General features: G+C 42.4%; 1 protein-coding gene across 1 annotated transcript in view; it reads left to right on the forward strand.

The window, feature by feature from the left end:
- RSU1 (Ras suppressor protein 1) overlaps positions 1–16,249 on the forward strand; it is a 61,093-nt gene that overhangs the window by 22,495 nt on the left and 22,349 nt on the right. Inside the window, exon 8 of the mRNA XM_081834888.1 lies at positions 5,860–5,992. Coding sequence (XP_081691014.1) covers positions 5,860–5,992 — 133 coding nt within the window. The remainder of the gene's footprint in view (positions 1–5,859; positions 5,993–16,249) is intronic.

The raw sequence follows: 16,249 nt of genomic DNA on the forward strand, positions 1-16,249 counted from the left end.
CTAAATTTCCTGCCATACATACTCTTGATTTCTCAACGACTAGAGTTGCATTTTAGAAGGTAGAGGAGGGGGAAAGCCAAAACAAAGCAGCAGATTTAATTGCAATATCAGATTAGTAATGAGTTGTTGAACGAGCGTTCTATGTATTTTGTATTGTTCAGCTTTTTATATTTTCTTTTTCTGTCTTGTGAATTGACTTCAAGCTTCCCCCCCTTTTGTATTGAGGGACTGACAAATGTAATAAGCAGTAGTGGTAATTAATAATACCCCTGGCCCTAGCTCATTCTGGGAGGGGAAATGGCAGTATTTTTAGGGGTAAAAAAAAAAAAAGCTTTAATGTTTTCTGAGAAAAAAATGTCTCCTGAGAGACATTTCAGCTCAGCTGTACCAAAGTAGTCATGGTTTATTTGGTGGAGGGGGTTGCTTGCATGCTTGTTTCTACACAAATAAATTTTGAACTGAGCAGAATTCACTGTGAACTCCTCCTCCTCCTCCTCCTGAGTCCCCCTTGAAGCAGAGGCTGCCTGCTCTTGTGCAGCTTCCAGTCACTCCAGAAGGGCTTACAAAAGAATACTTCCCCAGTGGATTGGGTCCTGAGGCCAAGTCATCTTTCTCTTTTGGAAGCAAATCACGTGGTCTCAAAGTAATAAAAATGTAATCCTGAAAGTGTAAAGCAAAGCTGAAGAAAATCGTGGCAGGCGTGCTTTTACATATAACCTAACTGTACATTCTGTTCAGAGGGTTTATCCCTTACTTAGCCTTTAATAAAGTTGGATTCTGAGGTATTTATATCCAAATAAGAAAATAAAATTAATTTCTTTCTTCAGAGTATCAGAAAGAGAGCGTGTCCTCTGAGCGGAAATAGAAAAGGACGCTTAAACTTTAGCCTTGGTTTCACTTACTGATTTGCAGTATTTTTATCTTGCTCGTCAATGACAAGTTCTCTTGATGGTGTACAATTTATTCTTTAACTCATAAAAAAAATTAAAATCCAATATGAATGTAAAATCAAACACAGATTAAAGCGTTGTTCCCAGGGTCTAAAAAGTGCTATAACGCAAAAAGCTTGGGGAAGGAAGAAAGCTTTTCACCTAATGCTGGAAAGACCACAATGTGGGTGCCAAGTGGGCCTACTTGAGGAGGGTATTCCACAGCCAGTATGCCATGACTGAAAAGGCCTCTCCTTAACAGCCATTCACCCCACACAGGCACCAGGAGAAGGGCCTCGGAAAATGATCTTGGGATCAATGCAGGTATATGAGATTACCCTTCAGATAACGCCTGCAAAAGAAATCTATGATAATGCTTGAGGATCTTTTAAGGGCAGTGGCATGGAATGGAAGGTGGACAACAGAAAGAGGGGAGAGTATGTAGATAAAATCTGATGAGAGAACAGCATGGCCACATTTAAATAAACCTTTTGTGCATGCAGCCTGGAAATATTTAATTAAGCACAGTTCCTGATTTTTGTCTGACCTGAGAAACTCTGGTTTCCTGGAATATAAAACCTTCAAACCACGTGTTATGAGTATAAAATAGTGTGTCTTCAGAATGCCAGGACAGTCCCTTAACTCAGGGTCTGCCTGGCAAGACGCTAATGCCCTGAGGAGATAGAGTCCTGTATCGCCATTTTTGGATCAGCATTCCACAGTCACAGTGTCAAAACAATTTCCTAACTTCCTTGAGCTGCTTACTTGAAGTGTACAACTCAGTATAGCCAGCAGCCTAACACTCAGCCTTTGTTCTCCAGGCTCTCATACATGAAACACAACCCCCCCTGAGTAAGGTTTCATTCTTTCCCATTTCCCAATTCAACGTACTTTTTGTTGAAGTTCTGTTAGTCCATCTGCTTCTTCTCTCGGCCAGCTCTCCCCACTCCCTTTCCACTCTTCCACTCTCCTAATTTCTGCTTTGTTTTAGCTTTTGGTCCCACTATCAGGTAGGAGCAAAGGGGAAAGGCTTGCTTGCATCCCTGCTTACTAAGCTGAGGAGTTTGAATTTGCTCAGTAGAACTTACTCAAGGGCCAAGTCAAGTCTCCACTGACGTTATCCTTACTGCTAAAGAAAAAGGGACAGACAGGTGGAGATGGAATAAAAAACACTTCCTGTTGAGTAATGATGCTTTTAGTTAAACCCTGCTAACCTTTTAATTACTTAAACATATGTTCCAGTTAGTGCAAATCTCTCTTGAAGCAAGATGAGATACTCAATTTTTTCCTTGGTGAATCAGAGGGTCATTGCAGAGTCATTCATTTCCAGTGACTTTGGCATGTAAATTTGAGTTTTGCAGGATGTAAATTCTAACACATTGCTGACCTCTATCTCTTATTCTTCTGACACCAGTGTTAATTAGTTAATGCTAGAATGAGCATTTCCTCCCAGCAGATTTTCTCAAGGTTTTCAAGTATTTTCTACAATTATGAGATTGATTTGAAGTCATTTTGGAGATGAATGTTGATTAATGAAGGTCTCCACTTACTCAGCTTTTGAGATCCAGCAATGAAAACATTTGTTCGAGAAAGTATTTAATGTACTTTTGTGTGTGTGGAGCTAAACATTCCTTTCCAAGACTCATCTTGACTTCCTTGTGTGGCCAGGCGACAATATGCTTGTGCTTTTCCTTCTTCTTTCTCTGCATCCAGATGGGGTCATCTGAATTTTCCTTGCATTGGCCAACCCACATTTGAAAGCTTTACAATAATAGGCATCTATTCGACATTTGCCCACAATAAGCATTTCGGATGGCCGCAGACCATGTTTGTGCTTTGTTCAGGGAGCAAAGGTACCCAAATACAATGCTGTCAAGGTCCTAACACAGCCCCACACTTCATGCAAGACCTACATTGTTCTGCCATACCTCTATCAATGTAATAGTCAGTTTCATGCTGGGATGGTATCTAGGGATGATTACATATCCTGAAAAAGATGCATATTTCATTTAGTTAAATAACTTCCTCTCCTTCCATTCCTACTTCTGTGGGGTGACTCAATATTTTGGTGCCCGAGGAAGAAAATCTAAAGGGTGTTCCTCATCCCCATGATAAGATAGGCTGAAGTTAAGTAACTAGCATTTAGCTGCCCTCTCTTGGCACTGCCTCATTTGCCCGTAATGGCAAGGCCCTTCTCCACAAAAGCTGGTCCCCAACCTCCTAGTGCATGATTTCCCCCCCCCCTCTCAAATGTCCAATTTAAATGATTTTATTTTACTACTTGGTAACTCTGTTGGAAATATTATGCTTGAGGGGTGAGAAAGCCAAAGTTAAATCTATGTGTGATTTAGTCCTGGCAGTAAGCCTCTCAACCATTTCAAGATTGGAGCGTTCTGCTCTGCACTCCTCTGAATGAGATTTTTGGATCCGACTACCTACACTCTGAGCACTGTGCCAGATTTTTGCAATTCGCATGAGTGGCGGCGGGCTGATCGTTCCCTTCTCCCGATGGCAAGGCTTGCAGAATTATAAGCATAAGTGAGTGCTTACGGTTGGGGGCTTTAGAGACAAGTGCCTGTAGGTGTTGTGGGTTTTTTTCTTCCAGGTAATAACATGGCAAATCCAATTTGCAATTGCTGAATAAGCCTCGAAGTAAAATATGATCTTCATAGCAGCATTGGTCAGGGGGTTACTGCTAATCACAGCACCGGCTTGCTTCCACAGCAGCCTCTGCCTTTAAAACGGCACGTTGAACTGTGTGAATCTGTTGTTTGAGCTCACCAGCATAGATTTAGACACCCCGGCCTCTCGCTTATTAGGTTCCTCTTTGTCACAGTGCTTAATCCTACTGCCTGATCCTTGTTAGAACAGGAGCGCGGCTGAGGCCTCTAATAAAGGAGGCGGGGTGCGAGGCTGCAAGCCAGGCGCACTCAAGCATGAAGTGCTTAGGGCAATTGCTGCCTGGCTGGCAGAAGGGTGGAGTGCTGGTGCCTGCATGTTATTACGCGAGAGGAGAACAGGCCTTCAGACAGTTGACAGAAGAGGAATGACAAATGGTTCAGAGGGCCTGTCTGAGACGAGCATCCATCTTTCTCCTTTGCACATGTACCAAGGTCATTAGGCTCACCCACTTTCTCCTCCTGGGCTACATTAAGGGTCATGTGGTGCAGTGGTTAAGTGCGGTAGGCTCATCATCTGGTGGACCGGGTTCACATCTCTGCTCCTCCACATGCAGCTGCTGGGTGACCTTGGGCCAGTCACACTTCTTTGAAGTCTCTCAGCCCCACTCACCTCACAGAGTGTTTTTTGTGGGGGAGGAAGGGAAAGGAGATTGTTAGCCGCTTTGAGACTCCTTCGGGTAGTGATAAAGCGGGATATCAAATCCAAACTCCTCTTCTTCATGTGCTGCACAGAGCATGGGAAATGCACACTGTGTCACCAGAGCAAGCCACAGCAACTTTGGGGGGCACCTGCTCTCAAGCAGCCCATCCCTCTAGTGCTGCTTAGCTCAGCCACCACACGCTTCCCTATATAATGCCTGAGCTTCATGTATTGCTGCCACTTGTCGATCCAGCACTAGGGAGGTGAGGTTGTTCTGATAGCTTTGCCATTATGCAATACAAGGGGGCAACAGAGGCCCAGCCCCCCTTCTTTCTCTACATATTATCCACAGCCCTTACTTACCTTATAAAATCTCACATATGGCACGATTCAGCAGAACTTAGACTCGTCTCTCAGCCATGCCCAAATTCACATTAGCAGGGAAAGAGCTTTGTGACATTTTTGCTCACAACAATAGTTCAACCTGGCATTTTAAAGACTCAGAGCTTTATTTGATAGAGGTTTGTTGTTGTTTTTTGTTTTTTTTTTTGTTTTTTTGTTTTTGTTTTTTTTTTGCTAATTCCTTTTATTTTCCTGCATTAGTCTGTAACTTAGGGCAGGTAACCAAGCCCCAAAGGCAGCTCCCCAAGCCTCCCTTCCAGGCCATACACGCCCCATACACACAGACCGCAACCCTCACAGCCATGCTGTGTGCCTTTTGCCTAGCTGGAATGTGTTTTCAAACTTGCTGGTCTGGATGGAAGAGGAAAAGAGGGATGTGTGCAGAAGCTTCTTGACCAGAGTCGTACAATGTTCAGAGTCGCATCTGATGCTCTTCCCAACTTTTGCCTCTGGCCCCTCCCACCAAAGGAAGGTTGTCCATGAGGGAATGTGATTCTTAGGCAGGCATAGGCAAACTCGGCCCTCCAGATGTTTTGGGACTACAGCTCCCATCATCCCTGACCACTGGTCCTGTTAGCTAAGGATGATGGGAGTTGTAGTCCCAAAACATCTGGAGAGCCGAGTTTGCCTATGCCTGCTCTTAGGCATAAAAATAAAGATCCCAGCCAATCTAGTTGGGGCTTGAAGTCACTGCTGAGCTGATTGGAGTTCATTGGGAGCTCCTGAGTGGAAACAATCCCAGTCGGGTTTGTATCTGGTGCCAGATTTAAAAGGAACAACCTGGAGTGCATTTTAAGGTGCCTGGCTGTTCCTTTGCAGCTGTCTTTACACACATATGACTTGTCGGCGTGGCTCAAGGGAAATGGCCTCATGAGCCAAATTAAAACTCCTTCTGCATCTGATTAGGTCCATGGGCTGGAGGTTCCCAACACTTATGGATGCAGGATAATTTGGAGTAAGCCCCACTGGTGTCAACTCAGTAGGATGTACTTCTGAGTTAACAGAAATTGGATTCGATTGCACAAATAGAGTCTTATTCAGACTTTCTCAGAAAGAAGTTGACTTCAACTCATTAGGACTTTTTGTTTACAGGTAAATGTGTTTAGAATCACATTGCACCTTGGTTGATTCTCTCACTTGTGGTTCTTTAAATGCTGGAGTTATTTAAATTATCCCAGAAGAGTAAATGCCTGTTCGATCCTTTCAGGTAACTTGGATTTGACCGGTCAAAAGCAAGTCTTCAAAGCGGAGAACAATCCCTGGGTCACCCCCATTGCGGATCAGTTCCAGCTGGGCATTTCTCATGTGTTTGAATATATTCGGTCAGAGACGTACAAATAGTGAGTATTGTGCTTCCGCTTGTCTTCAATAGCTTTTCTCTTTCTCTCTTTCTTTCTTTTTAATGGAGTTGTGGCACAAAGCCCCTGTGATCTTATCAGGGTGAGTTACCTCAATGGCTCAACTCACCTGAACCAAACTGGAGGTGCTCCTATTAAGCCCTTCCTCCCCAGAATGAATAGCAGCAGGGACTATGCCACACTTTATCGCCACTGCCCAGTCCATACCAATTGCCTGCACCTTGGCTTGTGTGTTGGAATGCACAGCTGAGGCACATAAAGGGGAGGATTCTGGTGGAGTATCTGTTCCTGTTCACAAAGTTGGTGGCCTGGAGTGCCTAGAGAGCACCTATGCTGCGTCTTAGCTCAGATGAAAGTGTCTTAAGGTACTTTATTAGTTTACATTAAGGTATCTAACTGTATGCTGCTTTTTCAGATGGACTTCACAAAGCAATTTCAGTAATTTTTTTTTTTTTTAAATGGCATCAATAAAAGTTCTGTAATAAAACAGGAAAGACGAAAGAAACTCTTGGTCCCTGAAGGAACTGCTGCTGCTTCTCTCCTCCCTTCAGGGCAAGGCAGTTCCTCAGAAGCGCCTCTGGTGGCAGCAGGAGGGGGCTGCTTAGATAGGGTAGAACCACTAAGCTAGGTGGCTGTTGTTTACTTGATGGGGGTGTTGGCAATGTGGTGCTTTCTGTTGGACTAAAGCTCCCATCATCCTTGACCATTACCTGGAGCTGATGGGAGTTGTATTCCAACAACATTTGGAGGTCTTTACATAGGCTGCTCCCTGTCATAGCCTGGTGGTTATTTGCCCAGACACAACAAAAGTACGAGGTGCATCTCAGCTTTGCAACAGCTCTGGGGTCGGAAGCGCCATGGCCAAGAAGGTTTTATGCAGAGGGAATTATAGGTGCATAAATTATTGAACCAAGCTTCCACCTTCTGGCTTATGATGCATTTTCAATAAGGTCTTCAGTGCTGAATGAATTACCCACCCATGGATTAGAGGATATATGTCAAATTGCAACTGCCATATGTTAGGAGTTATGATGAAACCATAACGAAATGCCTGGCTACACTGAAAGAGATGGGAATCCAGTAATTTTTCAGCAGGGCAATCATTTTATCAGACAGAAGGATGTAATTACACATAGAGTGTGATAGATCCTTAGGTGGGCAAATGTCTTTGATGGGGTGTAGGTTTGAAAGATGGTCTTGCAAGCCATGCTTGTTCCTGCTGAAGTTCCCTGCTTACAACCAGTGGCAGCATCTGGAGGAGAAGGGCAGGTTGGAACGTTTCTTTCTGTCTGAGTGAGAAGGCAGCTTTTAATATCAACACTGTACACAAATATCTGGTTATCTTGCTTGCTCTAATAAAGGTGTGCACATGAGGGGTGTTGTACAGCAATACAACAAATTTATTTTTGGCTGCACACACACTATACCTTTGAAGTACATTCAAGGCACATCCTTTCCCTGGCATTCTGGCATGCCACATTCTGGACATCGTAGTTCACCCCTCACAGAGTTACAATTCCCAGCAACCCATAGCAGACTTCAGTGCCCAGAATTCTTTGAGGGGTAGGGAGAAACATGCTTCAAACATGTTTTAAAGGTTTAGTGCACACTCAACATTTGTTAATTAACAACATGCACCGGCCATATGAAGTGGCCATATGCTCAAGAATTGAAATTCATTGCCGTAAAAAAAGGTTTTTTTCTTTTTAAGCCTACCTACACACTGATACATTTATTTTGACCATAGTATTCAGGTAGTGTCCTAGCAGTGCCTGCGTACCAACATGTTGGTGAGTTTGCAATAGTCATATGAAGTATTTCTTTTGTTCAGCAGCCTAACAAAGGTGCACTATGCATTATGCTATCAGCTACTGACAGGATTGTGAGCAAAGGGAAGCAGCTGCCTTGGGTGGAAGCTGTAGAGGGGTCAGGAGAGAATAGAGCTCTGTGTGCCATGCCTCCAAGCTGGCATTCCTTAAGTAAGCTTGCTCCCCTCGGGTGCAATGACAGCTTCCAGCAGGACTCAGTTGCTGGTATGGCTGGCTCTTGTACATGCAATTGGGGGTGGGGCATCAAAATCTCCTGGGTACCAAGGTCCCATGATAACCACCCATACAGTAAGCAGGTTTTTTATAAAGTGAGGAGAAACCTCATTGCACACAAGCCTGTTCAGGAATCCTGGGAAGCTAGGGTGTGATATAACTGCCCTCCCCAACTGACAAGTTATTCGGTACTGTCGAATTACAGTGTGGTTCTGTGCCCATTGTGGCAAGTTATTACTTCGTAAATCGTTACCTGTATCCACATTTGCTTCCATGTTGCTCCCAGGAGGTACTTGGGATTCTTTGCATGTTTACAGATGTGCAAGCAACAGAACTCCCGAGAGGAGGCATGTATCGTTTGCACTTTCTGTAAAAACAAAAGGAAGCTGGACCAATTGAGCAGAAATTGTTATGCAGTCTCCAGGGTGACTATGGATGTCATGCCAGTTGAACCACCCCAGGTATGGGCAAAGGTGGCATCAGTTACTGAGGCCCAGTTACCTTGCTAGCTTCACTCAACAAGCATATCACAGTCCTTTGGAGAGACCACACCCTATCCTTGCTACTGCCATTTATCTGGGAATGTGACTGCATAAAGATGGCTTTCTCAAATATGTAGAAACCTGGCTTTCCAGCAGTCAAAATTGTTTGCACATAGCATAGGAAGTTGCATTATACCAGGTCAGACCTTTGGTCCAATTAGCTCAGTGTTGACTACATTGAATGGTAGAGGCTCTCCAGCCTTCCATTTAGGGATCTCTCCTAGCCCTCCCTGGAGATGCTAAGGATTGAACCTAGGACTTTACCACGGGGAGCTTCCCAAAATAATAGCTCTTTGTTATCTTTATGGGGGTGTTCCTTTATGCATGTTAAACAGTTTGTTTCCCTACAGAGAAGCATCAAAGCATATAAAGCATAATGACAGCAACTTTATCTAAAAGGCAATATCTACATGGGGGGGGGGAGTGGTTGTGCCCCTAGTCAACTTTTCAAAGTGACCTTTTTTGTTATGTGTATCCTCTGAGGATCTTGTATGTCTAGAATAGTGACAAAGACATGATGGATAGTATGATTTATTGGCTATAATATACTCAGCAACTACACACGGGCACAAATGTTTAGAACAAAACAGCAAATGAAACTCCTATGAAGAATTGCAGTCTGGAAATATCATACAGAATTAGTGTAACATAATTAGTGACTTGATGATGTGGTTAAACCACAATGAGCGAAGGGGGTGGGCTTCGCTGATAGCACTTAGAAACAGGCGACAGTTTTCCAAGTATATTCAAAGCATTAATCATGTCCTTCAGATCATTTCTCCATGGTTCATTCTTTTTTCTAAAAAGCAAATTGTTTTAGTGTTCTCATTTGTGATACTTTTTTTTTTTAGTTGCTACCTGATGATTTCATCTCAGCTAAAGTATTTCCTTTACTTAAATATTTGGCAGAGAGTTGTTGTTTTTAAACAGCTGTTACACCAAATGGATTCGTCTTAACACTTGCTTTGAAATGTGCTGTTTGTATGACCTTGTCATCTGATTTCAGCAGGATTCTTAGAAAATACTTCCAATTTATTACCATTCTAGAATTAACTTCCTCTCCCCATGGGAACTGTCAAATGGAGTTAAAAGATCCCTTGACATGATACCTTGTGAATCAGAGTAAATCTCAATCTATATGTTTACATTCAAGAAGTTATCATGGCAGCAACCCAAGAGTGCAGGACACTGTTAGGTGCCTAGTCTCACATAGTGTCATTCTAGCATATATATTTGCTAGAAATAGCTGTGTTTCTGGGACTCAGTGCTATTAGAACATTTTAAATGCTCTACTCATGTAGGTCTGCTAGATTATATGGGTAATAACCACATTAGCACTGTGTGTTCCTGGGAGCCAACAGCCCTGCTGCCAATACTTACCCGTGCAATCCAACAATAATAGAATGCTAATAGAATAGCTATAATACAATGGAAACTTCAGAATGGGTCTTTATAACGGATAGGCACCTCTGCTTCCATTATAATCCTAAACATTATTGCCGCTCAGGTCTCAAGTCCATAACAAAGTTTCAGCCCTAGTGTACTGTCAGTAATGAGGATCACAATTCTGATTTAGAAAAAGGTCCCAAAGTTTGCCTTAGATTTATCCTTTAACTATGTTTGCACTGGTTTCTCAAGAGCTTAACTCAAGCAAGAAAAGTGTAACTAATTGGAGTATAAATAAAATGAGCACTCAGTCAGTTCTTGTAGGATTTGTATTCATTGGAACATATTGAGTGCTTGTTTAACTCCTTTGTTTAAAAAGGCTTCCTTCATAAGAAAAACTCACACAAGACTGTGTATAGTAACAGATTAAAATGCAACTTCCAGCAATAATGAAACACACACATATATACATACACACACAGTCAAAATACAGACTTTTCTGTTAATACCCACAACATTATATTCAGTTATCAGTTCCTTGGTGCAGCGTTTTCCAACCTGGTGCCCTACAGATGGTTGCTGGACTGCAACTGCCCTTAGCCCCAGCCAGACAGCCATTGGCGAAGGCTGTCTTAGTGGTAATATACTATGGGAAATAATTGAATTCAGATGAATGAGGAAAAAGTATTGTGTGGCCAGAAGCAAACTAAGGCAGAAGAGTTAATGGTGTAAAATACAAAACCTTAGAGCAGGGGTGGGGTGGTTAGAGCATCCTGGGGACCACCCCCCTTGGTGGGCCATTTTGACAAATGAGTGGACTCTGCCCACCTGCCAGTCACCTGATGTCACAATGGCGTCAAGTGAGCCATTCTTCATTTCTAGCGCAGCGGACCACACTAGATAGGAAAATCCAAGCCCAGCCAAGCAGATCAGCTGATCCGTGTGAACTTCAAGGTCTGCTTTCTGCAAGTGTTGGTTGTGCTAAAAAGTGCCCCATGGGGAACTGCATGGTGTAGCCAGTTCTAGCTGACTTGCTCTTGCCACCAATCAGCTGATTGGCAGTGGCAACAAGCAAGCCCATCTTGCCAGTGCACATTTGAAGGTTGTGCATTGACAGCTGTGTCTCCAGCTGCCCCTCATCTGGCATGACAATATGATGCTGCATGTGGGGCAGTTGGGTGTCGTTTTTTGCGAGGGGAGGCTGCATGGGCCAAAATGTGATGCACACCAGGCCAAATTGGGTCCACATCCTTGCTTTGGAGACCAATCACATTCCTCTGTTGTTTAGTAAAAGCAATGCTAAGTATGGAGGAAAAGTCTTAACCCTTTATAACTTCAAAAATGCTTTCGCTGTTCATTCCGGTTAGGTTATTTACAACTAGGCAGGATGAGTTACTATGTACGTTGCTGTTTTTTATTTGGGACATAAATTAAAAAGCAGCATTTTTATAATAAAACAGAACGGGCTGCGGTTTCTATTCTCAACACAGTAATATCTTGTTTTATTACATGCTGGTATTTTATGGAGCTCCAGTTTCTTATTTCAAGCTGATATTGTTTAAGGCTTTTGTGTTATCCTTGGCTGTTTTTTACTCTGCTGTTGAGGGCTATTGGGTAGCTGTAGAACTGGCTTTTGCTTTATGGAGAGATTTTATCAACTTTTTTATCCAGAGAAAAGCTTAAGTGGAAATGATTTCAGTGTAATTTGGACAAGTCACAGTTCAGCGTGGTCCTTATTTTTTATTTTAGGCAATGTATTCCCATTTCAGGGTACTTTTTAAGGTCAAAGGCACAGCGCTGAGAAATAACAGTGGCAGAAATGTTACCCTGAAATTCAGCTGTTTTTTCTTTGGCTTCTGCAACAAAATTTTACTTTGGGGAACAGGGAAGCCAGATGCATATCTTTGCAGGAATGTCACCGTGCATGTTGGAATGCATGTAACACTGGTTCCTCATAAGATCTAGAAACTTGTTATGTTAAGTGAAAGCAGAAAATTTCAGAACGCTGAATTCTGATTGTGCACGGATATTTTAACGACTGTGGATCTCCTTCACATAATTCTAGAGTTTCTTCAGCCCCAGGCTGAACTCTTTAATTATCTGCAAGTGCTTTTGTGCATGCATTATTTTTATTATAATTATCATTATTATCTTTCTCTTTTTCACCCTCCTTCTGGTACATTTAGAGGCTCACTCCAGGAATTCTGTTGGATTTCAGGAACAGCTTGTTGGGCAGCAATGTAGGAGGCAGAAAGGGATCTTGAATAAACAGAGCTCTCCATGTAACCCGTTGGATTGCAAGCACATGCTGCAATTTATCTTCAGCAAAGAAACTTGTCATGATTCGGTTTTCGGCAGAGAACTTCATGGTCTAAAAATAACCCTCTCCCCAACCCCCACCACCAACCCTGACTTGATTTCTAACTAACTTCTGAATGTCGTTTTCATTACAGCGTTTCCTTACAATCCTAGAACGGGATTAAGCTTAATGTTGGTTTTAAGCAGGGGGAAGGTATGCAAAGCTTAACAGTGATGAGCATGAATAGAAACTGGATTGAACAAACGGATGCAAAATAATATTGCCAAATGAACCTCTTGTGTTTTATGGATGATCTAATACATGTTTGGCAGTAATTTCGCCCTTAACACATGAATTCCTGACAGTTTCAATTCCTCAGACTTACTAATCAATGGAGTCTGCTTCAGAGCAATTTTATGGGACTTACCTAGTCATCAAAAATTTATTATCAGATAAATCAAAGAAACAAGTAGCATCTTAATAGAGGAACAAAGTGGTCTGTAAAGGATCGTTTAGGACTGTGTTTCAGGCAGTCATATATTGTATTTACTGTTGCCATTGGAGGCTTTATTTATACATTCTTGAAAATGTTCACAATAGCAAAACAAGTTTGTTTGGTAAGTTCTGTGAAATCCAATCCGGTGTGCAGGCAAAGAGTCCAATGGCACTTGAAGTTCCAAGAGGTGTCATGTGGGAATATTCTATGTGGCCAGTGGCTCCCAAAGCTTTTCACCCCACAGACCTCTTTAAAAATTGCTGCAGGTATGGGTGGGTGGCTTAATGGTTTTTCTGATTGTTGTAGCAATTCTAACACGCTGTGCTAGGTGCTGTGTGATTTTTAATTGTATTCTTATTGCTTCTTTTATTTAATACATACTGTATTTTATTGTATTACAGTTAGAATGTCATAGAATTCAAGCTCAATCCAATAAAAAACAACATAGGAAATTTTTAAAAAGCAATATATATACAATTAAAAATCAGTATGCATTTTTAGTATGATGGATGTACCATCTTTTGCTATCAGCCGCAGATTTGTGGACACAACGTGGACCATGTGAATGAAGCTTGCGGACCACAGTTTGGGAACCTCTGATCTAGGCAGCCAATTACTCAGCACTGAACTGCGTGCAAGGAAAGTCCTACTTACATAAAGCTCCATTTGTGTATCTTGAGTTCCACCAAGCTTTGCACCATAGTAGTCTACCTCTTATAGATGGATCTTGCTAAATTGGTTTCTGAATTGGGGCAGAAAATTTTCAGAAGTTTCCCCACCCCAGCCTTTTTTTTTCCATTGAAGCTTATTTGTTTCCTAATTTTATTATTAACAGTGAATTGCAAGCTTGGCATTTTCAAAGTTTTTAGCTTTGTTTACTAAATACAAGTAAAATAAGCATGCTGAATCACACCACTCTCTAGGGCATCAGAACATTTTCTGTTGCAAACTGAAAATCAGGAGATTTAGCAGGAATCTTTTCCTCCAGCCCAACATGAGCTGAATTGCACTGTTGGTATGTGGTGGGGTAAAGGTTTAATAAATACAAACTGTGGAGAGGCGGGTTTGGTACAGCTACAGTGTTGGCTTTGGATTTAGATGCCGCTCAGCCAGAAAGCTTTGCCATGTGGAATTGTTAGGATAAAACTGTAAAATAAAAGAACTAGTGATGGTGCCTCACAGTGTAACTGAGGCCTTGCAGTGGCCGTTTCAAAAGTACCCCACCAACCAGCCTATTCTGAGCTGAGCGTGCTGCTCCTGAAGTTTAGCCCCAGCTTGTACAGTGGTACCTCAGGTTACATACGCTTCAGGTTACAGACTCCGCTAACCCAGAAATAGTACCTCGGGTTAAGAACTTTGCTTCAGGATGAGAACAGAAATCGTGCTCCGGCAGCGTGGCAGCAGCAGCAGGAGGCCCCATCAGCTAAAGTCATGCTTCAGGTTAAGAACAGTTTCAGGTTAAGCACAGACCTCCAGAACGAATTAAGTACTTCACCTGAGGTACCACTGTAATGACTACATCCTGATGCCACCAGTGTTCATGCCAGCCAGCACTCCCTACTACAAGTCCTCCATCAAACATAACTTTGTATAAAAGGGAAGCATGCAGCACCAGCAGCAGAGGTCTCTGTTTTCCAAAGTTCAAGACAGAGCATTCATGGCTACTTAGGGAGCCTGGGCAAATGGCCTTCCCAAGGCCTCCTAGCACAATGGATTGAGCAAGAGTCATTGGGAACTCCCATTTCCCAGGCTTCCTGGGAGCAATGGAAATTCTTCACAGGCATCCAAACTGTCCAAATGGGGCTTCCACTGTGCCTGCAACCCCTGCATTGATGCTTCAGGAACTTCCTGCCACCTCCAGTGAGTACACTTCCCCCAGTGAAATTGTTGGCAAGCAAATTTCCTGCGCTTAGACAACCAGACACTGGAGCATAAGGTTCTTGTCTGGTATTTTCCCTGGCATGTTGTTTTCCTATGAGGAGGGAATCTTGTTTGTTTGTTGTTTGTTGTTTCCTATGAGGAGGGAATCTTGTTTGTTTGTTGTTTGGAACAGCCTTCAGTTACAGGAGCAATAGTATATTCCAGAAACCATCTTAATCTCTCCTCTGCTATTTGCGATAACAAAGCCAGAAAAATGCTTAAGAATTTTGTGGGGTTTTATATTTTCATGGTTGTTCCACATTCAGAAATGGTAGGAAGTGCCCCTGGGGTGGGGAGAGGAGGGGGCTTTGTGGCCCGATGGTTATTGTTGCTGCACATTTTTTAATGTTGAGACTTTCTGGATCACTATTTAGCTCGAACCCATTCTATATGTACTGCAGAGGCCAAGCCTGGAATGTGAATACTCGCTGGTTTTCCTGTTCAGTCGGTATTCATACAGCTATTTATTTAGATTTCTTCATTGTCCTGGTGGTTCTTTTCTCTTGCTATACCTCCTGAGCAATCCAGTAATTCCCTTCCATTTTACTCTGTCCTGGGAATAAGTGGGAATTGAGATATCAATAGGCAATGCATTTTGGCATTATAGAATACAACAGTGATTTTTTTAAAAAAACAACAACAAAAAACCACACACACGCATAAATGGGTATTACAAATAAATCTGTAACATGTATAAATAAATAGATATTCATGGATAAAATATAGTGGTAATCAAAATGAATCATAGAGCTAATGCAAAATGCAGATATTGAAGAGCAAAAGTTTTCTTTATATTCATAGACATGATTATTTAATTCTGGGAATTGGAACGTTATGGGCAAGAAAGCAGCGCAGGTTTACCACTGACTAGCTATTTTATGTGACAGAATATCATCTTTGCATATTTATTAAAAATATTCATAACTGGCTACTGCCTAGATGAACTGCTCAGTTCATGTTTCTTGATCCAATATATTATCCTGGCCACTTTATCATTATAATGGAAATCGTGTAAATTTTCAGCTGATTCCTGAGTGGGGGGGGGGGGTAGGGAGGAATCCCAGTGGCATTATCAGTGTCTCGTAGAACATTTGCCAGCTCCCATTTCTAGGAGGAGGAGAAACAAAAGAAGTTGTCTGAATGACTTTGGAGCAAGTAGGTGAAGCCTTTTTACAAAAACCAAAATAAAAAATACATATGTGGGAGGATTTTAATTAAGAAATAATATGTAGTTGGGAAGCTTAAACTACAAGGAGTGACAGAAGCCCTGTTCAAATGTTACTGACATGCAGGGCATAAGTGTGTAGATAAGAGTGAGTTGATGTTCTTAGTCTGTGTCCCCACCCCCTGGTAATTCCCCGCCCCCCTTTTACTAAACATGTTCTGTGTGCAGCTGTGTAGGAAGAAAGTCCAACATGAGATCGCCTGCTCAGAAGCAGAGACATTGCAGAATTGGGGCACCTGATTTTGCAGGTGTCCCAGTTGCCCAGAGCTCCTACTTGCTAGCAGGTACTGCAGTCTGGTCCCCACTAACCTGTGCTCCTTTAGGAGGGA

Source organism: Podarcis erhardii, assembly GCF_964252035.2.
Source record: "Podarcis erhardii genome assembly, chromosome: 12".
In the NCBI taxonomy this organism is placed as follows: domain Eukaryota; kingdom Metazoa; phylum Chordata; class Lepidosauria; order Squamata; family Lacertidae; genus Podarcis; species Podarcis erhardii.